Source organism: Ruditapes philippinarum, unplaced genomic scaffold, assembly GCF_026571515.1.
Source record: "Ruditapes philippinarum isolate M1 unplaced genomic scaffold, ASM2657151v2 ctg20318_1_1_1_1, whole genome shotgun sequence".
Lineage (NCBI taxonomy): Eukaryota > Metazoa > Mollusca > Bivalvia > Venerida > Veneridae > Ruditapes > Ruditapes philippinarum.
The window spans coordinates 2,963-14,560 of NW_026862327.1; the positions used below are offsets into that span (position 1 = coordinate 2,963).

Sequence of the window (11,598 nt, forward strand, 5' to 3'; positions counted from 1 at the left end):
AAAGAGAAAAGGTCAACTCATTGGCTATTCGTGAAACATCATCATCAAAATAACTGAAGATTGATTCAAATATCATTAATTTTTTTATTCTTTTCTCTTTGAAACTTTTAGTATTGAATTTTATATCTTGAAAGGAGTAATATTTCCAATGTGCTGTGGCAACCAAAAGAAAAGAAGAAGAAAAATGCTGAGATATTTACATTATTTTACAAGTATCATTGCCCGTACATAACGTTATTTCTAACAGCAAAAGCGTTGTATACATATATTCCTAAATTTCTAATTACAGTTTTGTTATCAGATTTAATCAATTCTAAAAACTTAAACATATTTGGTCTATTCCAATAGTATCTTGGTATATACTTTTTCCTTAAATCATTGTAAAGATAACATTCAATTACAAAATGAAATTCATCCTCCAATAAACCACATAAGTTACATTTCCTTTCATTTATTTCAATTCTTACTGGACGTGCCCATCTACCTGACTCAATTTGTAACCTGTGTGATGAAACACGCAATCTAGATAATGCTTGGCAAAATTTATTCATTGAAAAACATTCAAGATATGGCTGACTTTGGAAAGATGCTATGTTTCTGTAAAATAATGCTCTGCTTGAATCATTTAGTCTACTATGCCAGTTTTGAATAAATTGATCTGTTAATCTTTGTTTAACTGAAGATAAAAATAATTCAACATCACCAACATTTTGCTCTAACCAAGCATCATAAAAACCAAGAGAACATAATAAATTTTTAACCATTGAACACCAGTTTACCTTACGCTCATCTCGTTCAAAATCTAATTTTAACATGTTATAGATCAAATAAATATACTTATTTTGGCGTGTTCTTAATATCTTTACCAAGTATTTAACAATGTTCATATGATGAATAACTTGTAAAGAGGTTCTACCCAGTTCTCCATAAACGAAATCATTTTGGGTTGTTTTTTTCACACCAAGAATACTTTTACAGAATTGCAAATTAACTCTTTCTATTGATATATCATTAGTAAAACCTAATATTTCACTACTATAATTTAAAATTGGCATAACTAATTTATCAAATAAATCGAGTTTATGTCGAGGTGTTATGTAAGTAAATTTATATAAGTATTTGTTTGACTTAAAAACTGCTTTCTGAGCTTGGCCCGCCAGGGTACTTTGAGCTGTGCTTAAAGACCCACCACAAGTGAACACTACACCTAAGTATGAGAATTTGTTAACTATGTCAAGTATTTCACCATTATAATAAAAACAAAGATCACTTGGTAAACGTCCACCTTTCCTAAAAATCATTACCTTTGTTTTTGATATGTTTACTTTTAATTTCCAAGTGTTACAATAATCATTTAAAACATTCAAACTATGCTGTAAATCTTCAGGAGAATTTCCAAAAAGAACAATATCATCTGCATACAACAGAAGGAAAATTTTAAACATATCTATATCTATACCATCTGAACCTCTATGTATCAACGTATCTTCTAAATCATTTATGAATAGAGAGAAGAGCAAGGGAGATAAACACTCACCTTGTCTTACACCAAGCATACATGTATATTCTTCACTAAGATTATTTAGATATTTAACACGTAACATGTGGCGTGTTTTCATGTGGCGGGGCGAAAATTGCACTTTTCGAGTGTTTTCGCCTGGTGATCTTTCGTCCCACCACTCGAAAAAAGCATGTTCGTGTTTTCAGATTTTTGCCTCGAAAACAAGCACAAATCAGCCACCATATTTGTCAAATAAAATTATGAATCGTTGTGAAATATTATAATTACTTTCAATAAATCGAAGGATACTCGGCTAATAAATTTAGTAATGAAGCTACCTGAACATAATGTTTTATTTATCACATATTCAAAATACGAACTATTAAAGGGACTCCACTGAGGTTTAAAAGTCTAAAAACATAACATTTGAATTTCTAACATAAATGAGCTGGGGCACTTTAAACAGTAATATATGCAAAGATAGTTAAGAAATATACTTAAAAAAATTGAAAATCGTATTGTTATGCTTTTCTTAGCCTAATTTGAGTGAAAAGCGTTTAAACGCTTTTCAGTTTGGGTCAGTTTTTTTACAATTTGAATAATATTTCTGGAAAACCTGTGTGCGCGAATGATCTGAAATTTTGCACAAAGAGTGGTCTAAACCTACATGAAATGGTACAATTATCTTGAAAAAAATATTTTCGATCCCATCATGTCAAAAAACCTTAGTGGAGTCCTTTTAACGGTAGAAAGAATCGCTTTTTATTGATGCGCTTATAGTATAACGTTAACATTCTGTGCAGCTTATGCTCAAATATGTTTTAATAATACTGCACGTTTGTAATATCCCTTTTAATTGGATAATCGTGACTTTTATAATGTTTTATATACACGGCTGCTGTCCATCTTTTAAGAAATCTTAAATTATTTCTCTCAAATTGGAAGTTTGCTGCATTATAAATTCGTTATAAATATTCCTGACAGGTTATATGACCTATTTAAACGGTTGTTTGCAATATAACCATCGCCAATCAAGTCTGGTTATATTTCAAAACAACCATTTATATAGGGCCATATAACCAATAACTAATATTACAACACAAATGACGCCACGTCGAAATATTAGCACGACCGTGCAATACCGTTTTTACAGAGTCGCAAAAGCGACACGGGTATGTGGCAAAGCGCTGTTAAAACTTTTCTGTGACGCATTCACAAATTATAAATATCCCAGTTTTTAGAAACTTCATTACTTAAATGACAAGTGTACCATCGAAAATATATGTATGTCTAGTGCAAAAACCTTAAAAAAGTTGTTAACACCAAGACTCATCATTTTTATAAAAATATTATAATACAATAAATATTCTCTGCTCAAAATGGATACAGTTCAGAAAAAACACCTATATTTATGTCTTACAATGTAGATTACTTTAATGCAACAGCTAAAACAGTTGTCAAATGATGACAATATTTCCCAATAGTAGTAAAACAACACTTTTTCAAATAGTTATGGAAAACATTTTAAGGCCTTGAATTTAAGTGTAAGGTGGTGCCTTTTTAATTAAACGATATAGAATATACATGTGTTTTAAAAAACAACAAGCAGACCTTTCAACCTTAAAATGTTATCTTACTGATTAAAGTGTCCCCGATTGAAACGTATTACTGAAAACAATATCCACTTAAACATAAAGAAGGCAAATAATTCTAAAGGCAATCAGAATACCTCGACTATATTAATTTAATATCCCCTGATTTTTATGTATCCGTCAATACGTTTGCGACAATCGGACACAAGTTCGAATCCAGTTTCTTTAAATGTTTGGTATCCCATGCATACGACGGCGTTGTTCATTTGTCGCACGTGTGAAAAAGAAGGGAGCATGCAATGTTTGTTTTGTGTTTTTCCCCAATACAATCGGACCGTTGAATAACATTCAATCAAGGAATTTTTTTTCAAAATGGAAACTATGCATTATTACAATTATTGCGAATATTGAACTAGTTAGAATTAATACAATTATTTATGATTGTTTCTTCAAAGATGATAAAAAATGTAAATGTTGTTAACAAAATCGTGGAGAAAATGTATTATTTTCCGTGATTCAAGACCTGAATGGGAGATCTTCTTGATATGGATTAAAAAGATTATAAGGAACAAATTCCTGAAAAAATTATTTCTCGTCTTAAGATCTGACAGGAAGATCTTCATAGATCTTTATATTAAAGCAGAAAGTTGCCATTTTAAACAAAGCATAATTGTTTCACAAGAGATAAGTTGAATAAATTCATAATATTAGATATGAAATGATGACGTCACATTCAAAGCTTAAATATAGTTATTGTCGTCATAGAAACCGTAAGTAAACCAAGCAATAGAAAATATAAAAATATCTAAACTGCATGCTTTCAGATGAGCCACTATCTTAACAAAATTAACTTAAGCGTAATAATTTACATGCTATTTGCAATAAAGAACTGATTTTGCGATATCAATTTTATCATAATATCATCCCTCCTTACGCAATTAAAACTATTTTGTTTATTTTGACACATTTTCTTTTCGTAATTTACGTGGATTACAAGTGCTGTTTGCAATAAATTATTTCTTTATTGTCTTCACAATATTTTACTTTTAAATAGATCTCTTTTTTAAATATAAACATAAGCATAAATCTGGAGGCATGTTGCTTTAAGTATTACAATACAAGACACGTATTTCAAAAAAAAGAAATACAGTTGCAAGATAATCACTTCTTATATACCTTCTGATTTATGTCTAATATAGCTTAATTGATACATACAGACATAAAAAAGAAAAAAAGAAAAACGTTACTTTTCTTAAGAGAACTGTAAGATGTGTCAAGTGTTTTCGCCAAATAGAATGTAAAATACTTCTTTACCATGTATCATGCATTACGATCTTATAACTATATTGATGGACAAAGAGAGCGGAAATGTTTCATTAAGTATACTCATCAATATAATTATATATGTTCCATGCATTTAAATGCAATCTTAAAAGTTTATATAAGCAGGGTGGGGTTTAAAAGTCAAGTAAACAAGATATAAACACAGACTTATGTATTTCAGTAAAGACAGAATATGTAGGTATTATAAGAACCTTTTCAAATATATGTTAATTTATATTTAGCTTGAATATATTCTTTGTATATACACAATACATGCATAAATGTTATGTTGTGTTATGACACAGCCTAAAAAATGTTCTGAACAATAATTGTGTTAAATTTTACAGATTATTAATTATATCACACATCTTTTAAATATGTTATTATATAACATGAATAGCATTTACTTACTTTTTTTCGACTCTTCATATTGAGACTGTCTCATTAATTCTGTCTGTGCTGTGAAATCTGCATTATGACAATTTTATATTTTGAATATAGATCTAAATATCTACACGAAGTAGTTAAAAAATAAGTTATCTGCATTTAAATTCATTAATATATCACATGACATGTCAGGTTATTTTAAAACAAAACAAAAATTAAATTGAAAATAGCGAAGATGTGAGATTTAATTAATCATAATGTTTATTACAAAAACAGAATTTCTTTCTTAAGTTATGATTTTGAATAATAAGCACAATCAAAAGATTAATAAAGATAAAAACTAATAATAAGTTGCATGATTGCATCAAAATGATGAATAATGAGAAAGTTGTTGAAATTTATAGTGATTAAGATAAGAAATTTCGTATGACTGAATCATTATACATTGTATTGAATACCGTGAGTGTCAAAAAAGTCGTCTGCAACGTACCTTTTCTAGTTTCTTCCTTTAATTCCTGTATTTGTTTATCATGTTCAGACGTCTTCTTCTTTAATTCATCAATACTCTGTGAATGCTTTTTCGTGGTTTGATCTTGCACTTTCAGAGTACTTTTTATCTTCTCGTCCTCCAATTTTAACAGTTTTAAATCAGCTTCTACCCCCTTTTCCAACGTTTGCCAGCTGTCTATGGCCTTCTGAACCCTTCTCTCTGCATGAGGATCAAGTGGATTCACTTTAAAGTCATCAATCATCTTTTGTAGGTCTGGTATGGGTGACACCGCCGTGTTCAACCTCGAAAGAATCTAGAAAAAGACTTTTGCAATTAATTAACAATTATTTTCAGTTTATTTCCTACAAAATGGCATACAATGAAAAATTGTACAATTGTACAAATGCAATGAGATTAAGCAAAAAAAACGACAATTACATTAATAATTGTCTCGGAACGAATAGTAAGTTTCTACTTGATATGAAATAGCAGAGAGAATTTCGTAACCTGAAACAATACATGTCTTTCTCATCAGGAAGAATACTAGGAAGCGATATGTATTGGTTCCAACTAAATGCTAAAGCCTGAGTCACATAACAGTTCCGATGCTCCGACGATGGGGTATTGACGGGTTTTAATATGAGATTCGGAAATTTATGCATGGAGTGCTATTTTCTTTTAATGCGTTTATCTTAGGTCGCCGCCCGAAAGCCCATATGGGCGACCGTACACTCAAGTCGGGCCATCATAGAGCGTCCCGCGAAGATTTTTTCGTCGATTTTTTTACCAGCTTATTGGTGAAGGAAGACCCGAGGTGCCCCTCCGGGCATTATTTCAGGCACGAGGGGGCACCTGGGTAGAACCAACGACCTTCCGTAAGCCAGCTGGATGGCTTCCTCACATGAAAGATTTCGACCCGAATGAGGACCGAACCTACAGCGGTGAGGGACCTGTGATCTCAAGTCAGCGACCTAAACCACTCGGCCACCGAGGCCCGTATGGAGTGCTCTCAACATGGTTTACATCCCTCGTGTACAGAATCAATCAAACCGAGTCTGCAATTTCATGTAATTTTGTTGTGATTAACGCATACGAGGGATCACTTTATTTCCAAATTTATAATATATACGGTCAGTCTAACCTGCTCGATCTCAATCCACTTTGCTGTGAAGACATTCATCGTGATTCCACTTGTTGAAGATATGTGACTGAGCTAAAGAAGGAGTGAAAATATACATGTGCATTTATAATAAATTCATAGCTGTAAAAAAATTAAATTAATTTAGTAGGCTACTGCATCATACGATTATACATTTAATGTAGAAACACATTCGTTGCAATATTACATATAATATAACTCATACATATTTTTTGTTTCAGTAATAATCAGTATAAGAATAAAATATAAATATATATTTCGTAATATAGATTAACTTCAATAATTCAAAAGCTAGATCAACAAAATCCTTAAAATACCTAATATTTGTGTACCACAAGAACGTAAACATTATAGAAAGAACACTGAAATACGACATAATCTGACGTGAACGAGGGGCATAGTTCCCAAGTTTTAATCAGATTGCCGAGTGTTGTAATGCTGTTTCTCTTTTTGTATCATTGGCAAAAATAAAAAAAACTTTACCTCGTTCCTGTACATTTTCAGACGAGAAATATCAGCTTCAACTGAGGTATCACCTTGTGCAGGAATTGAGTTCCATTGAAAGTTCTTGTTCAGCCCGAATGACTTGATGTTCCTAAGGAGACATATGATTAACGTGATGTCTAGGTCTGTTGTAGCTGGACCGCTGCCACCTGATGGAAACAGTAGATCATATTGTACCTGAGTAATTATTCCGCGTGATCTTAATTTGGTTATTGTTGACCTCTCTTGTTGCAAAAAAACGCTTAGAGAAACATTTTGAAGTTTCTTATCAAAAATGTTTCTTAGTATTTGTAGTCCGCCGTCAATAATCAGCATTTGCAGACGAAAAAGACGGCAACGATTCTTTTGCGCCTTTGCCGGCGAAGCTTGACCTGGACTGGCGGTCGCCATTTTCTCTGTTATCAGATCATCAATAATATCTGTAACAACATAAACATACTGATCTTAAAATCAAATCAAAAACAGATATCAGAATGACATTGTAATAACCACCTTCTTTATACAATAAAATAGTTATGTTTTTCTTTTATTGAAAACTTTATTGAGATAAAGTACTAGTAAGTAGAATATGAGCAACATTTTTTAGATTAGTTAGTCTAGGAAATGAATGAATTATCAATAGAAGCACCAAATTTAAGAAATAAATGAAGAATCAGTAAAAGTTTAAAGTTTTAGAAATAAATGGATAAGAATTGAAAGTATCAAATTAAGGAAATTAATGAAGAATCAGTTGGAATATAAAGTTAAAGAAATAAATAGGGAATGAGTGAGGGTTTCAAATTTAGGCAAGAAATGAAGAGTCAGTAAAGCAGGGTTTCCATTAGTGGAAGATTGAGAGTCATGTATTCTTTATGTTTGGCTTGTTTCTTCCAAACTTTAATGCTTTTCCTTCTCTACCTATATAATGTGACTTCCCTTGTTAGGTATTTTGCTTTTTCTGACTTCCTAATTTTGGAACTTAATGGGAGCCCTGTGAAAGTATTTAGTTTAGAGAATGACAGAAGAATAAATGAAAGATTCTACTTTAGGACATAAATACCGGTCAGTGACATTATCAAAAACAATTGTGGAAAATCGTATATTTCTTATACAATTACTAAATACATCAATTAGAATCAGCATGTTTGGTTATATTATGTTGGGTAAACTGTTATGTTATATGGTGAGTTATGTGTTGTGTTCTATTGTGCCGCGCATTTTATTGTGTCTTGTTTTGCACTGTTGTCTATTGTGCTGTTTAATGTATTGTGCTGTGTGTTACATTGTATGTTGCCTTGTTTTATATGTTGTGAAGTATGTTTATATATCTGTTGTATTTTCTGTTATGTTGTTTTTGAATTGCATTGTGTTGTATGTTAACTTTTGTTGTATCGAAAACGTTGTTTTATGCATTGAATGATGTGTTGTGTATTGTGTGTTGTGTTGTGTGTTCTAATGTTTTGTATGTTGGATTGTATATTATGGTGCGTGAAGTTGTGTACTGTTTTGTGTTTTGTTATGTGTTGAGTGGTATTGTTTGTTGTGTGATATTGTTTATTGTATTTTCTAATGTGTTGTGTTGTAATGTATTGTGTTATGTTGTGTGGTGTATTGTGTTATATGTGGTATATGTGTTGTTTTGTGTTATGCTGCTTTGCGTTGCGTTGAATTACGTTAGATTTCGATAGATTACGTTACCTAACAGTATGTTAAATTATATGTTGTTATATTATTTAAATGTGTGGTGTAATGTGGTGTAGTAACTATCGTTTATTCACTTGTAACTAAATATAGTAACGAAATTGCTCTGATTTCAACTGATTATGAGTGTCACGTCTGCACCCGAAAACTCATAATAATGATCGACCCGCTGAATACGAGTAAGTGCACAAATGGAAACAATGGCGCCATATTTTATGTCGTCAAAACAAGGTTTTACGCACGAATCACTTGATTTTATGATTGTACAAACACAATTTTATTGAAATAACTGTAATGACTACTATTCCGAGAAAATAAAAATAAAACATGCTTCTTGGTACTTGTGTTCTTTGCTCGTGCTACTTTTAGGTCTATCAAGTGTATTATAGACATTAATACACGTCATAGACGGACCATAAAGTGATAATCGGCTGAAGACGTCAGGACAATTAATTATTATCACCTTACGTCCCTCTTTCGTCGTGTATCAATCTCTTAATTAATTTCCTTTTGCATCTTACATTGTCTAAATAAGACGTTTATTGAACAGAAATGTTTCTTAGCTTTAATTCAAGATTAAATTTGAAATAATTTTTCGTTTGGGTTACAAAATAACTATTGTTCTTTCTTTACATCAGTCCTAGAACTACTGGTACTCGTATATATAATAAATGTATATATCAAAAATTGTGTAGGAAAAAACGTTTTGCTTGCACTTGAAATATACACTTGGATTAATTGATCATCACGCACTTGGCTTTCATATTCAACCCCTACCAAAATGTTAAAAACTCCACCAATTATTTTTTCTAAAACTAAGCGAAATTTAATAATATTTCCTAAAAAGATTTTTTTCTTCAAATATGTGACTCACGAATTTAGAAAACAATATCTGGAATATATGTTGATAATCAAATGTACAGAATTGAAAAACTATATTTCACATTCTCTTGTCAGAAAGTTTCAAATATATCCTATTTTGTACATGCTACTATATAGCTGTTCTATGTTGTCACCTTTTTTATTCAAGAAGCAAGATCTACGTTGACAATATGATATTACAGTGAAGGCCGACATATTTATTTGTGGAAAAAAGATTCAACATGTTTGATTTGGTTAACTTTGACTTTTTCTAAAATTGAGAGGCATCCTGTTCGAAATTTTGGCACGGATTCCGGGCGTAAATTGTACAGAGTTGGGATTGAATCATTGCTGTCTGGGCGGACATTGCACGAAAAGGCAATACACGATTCCGTGCCAGTCCACCCAACACGGAAAATATTTCTTAAACATTTCTAGGTGTAAAACAAGAACCATTCCGGGCGGAATTTTGTTACGGTCGAATTATGTACTTGTACATTTTATCTTGGATGGAATATTAAATTTAAGGTAGAATGGGGCGGAATTCAGAACTTTGATTTTCCTGTAGTCATTTTAGGTGGAATTATTTTACACTTATAATTTTATGTGTGGAAGTTTTCACTCAAAACTTCTTTAAGTCAGTATACAAGAATGGACATTTAACAATTAAAAGATAGTTGGTGGAATAATCAAATTATGTTAATTATATCTGTTATTTAAACAGATTTTGTTAAATATTATTATTTTTCAAAAGCGCCAAAATCTACTATCATAAATTTTGAGTACTATATAGTCTACTTAAGATACTAAAGTAAAATGTAAATAATGTGCTATTTAAATACATAAATATTTGCATATCACTACTTCAAAGATAATAAACTTTTAGAAAATATTTATCAAAATTTTTTGGAAAATTAGTTTTTATTTTTCAGTTTACGTTTAAATTTATGCTCTTTTAACTTTGTAAATACTGTTTGTATATGAGATACATGTTCATTCAATGATTTCGAAATATGACAATGTCATCAAGATAACTGACTGCAAATGCCCATTACCTTGTAAGACATGTGAAAACTCCAGATGCAGAAAATTTTCAAAAGAAGTTTTCATCTAAATGTGATAAAATTGTGACAATAATTGAACTAAGAGTGACCTGGAAAGAATCATAGTATACAAGTTTCAGATAAATAACTTTTAGATTAATTTATTTGCAGAAAAAATGTTCAAGATGGAAAAAGAAAGATATAAAAAGGAACTGTTTCATTATATTTTCGCCATAGCTTTGCTTGTATTATTATGCATTAAAATTTTTGATTTTATTTTTTATTATTCATTTTTATTTAATTTTTATTTTGCTTTTATTTCTTAAGGTACACTTTAATGTCGGTAATATGTTATAACAGAAGGCATAAGAACAAATACAGATAGGAAGATCTAAGTTAACCAATCTACGGTAATCGCTTTAACAAGATAATTAATCCTATTTCAGACCTTTCGATAGTAAATGTTACAAAAGAAATTTTAACACTATCAGTAACCATAAGCTGATTTGTCTTGAACTTACAGGGTTTCAGTTAATACTTTTATTAACAAGTAAACATTGTTTCATTGGGTGATTCCAAATTTCTTTACACGAAATTAAAAATGATTGGTTAAAATTACCTAAGGGAATTAAGGGTCACATGATGTACAGTAAAATTGATTGGTCTATTATTGTTATGGAAGTTGTTGTTCTAAAGTCCTTTCCTCTGAAGAGCCATAGATTGTATGACTCTGGATTGAAATAGTTTAAAAAATAGTTTGAAAATAAATTGAGGAAAAAGGACATCTTTTTGTATTTTAGGTAAGTCAAATATTTTAAGTTAATGTTAAGAGAATGTTGTACTTTGTAATTTTTGGGTGTTATAACTTATGTTCTGACTTAAATGTACATGTAATTGTTTTAACTACATGTAGAAGTTATTTAATATATTTCTTTCTTAGGTAATAACTTAAGATTTGTTATTGGTAGCACTTGGCGTAATTGTTTAAACTTTTCGTTCAACTAGTCGTTTCGTTTAATTTGACCAGTTGGCATAATTTAATAGAAAAGTAAACATGG

The 11,598-nt window shown here is 30.7% G+C and overlaps 1 protein-coding gene across 1 annotated transcript; it reads right to left on the reverse strand.

The window, feature by feature from the left end:
- Positions 1 to 4,827: 4,827 nt before the first annotated feature.
- Positions 4,828 to 7,369, reverse strand: LOC132718654 (uncharacterized; the record flags this gene model as incomplete). Its single annotated transcript, XM_060702371.1, has 4 exons — positions 6,936 to 7,369; positions 6,435 to 6,506; positions 5,294 to 5,606; positions 4,828 to 4,884 (listed from the first exon to the last, which is right to left on the reverse strand). Coding segments are annotated over exons 1-4 (853 nt in total), but the record flags the coding sequence as incomplete, so codon positions are not given.
- Between the last annotated feature and the right edge of the window lie 4,229 nt (positions 7,370 to 11,598).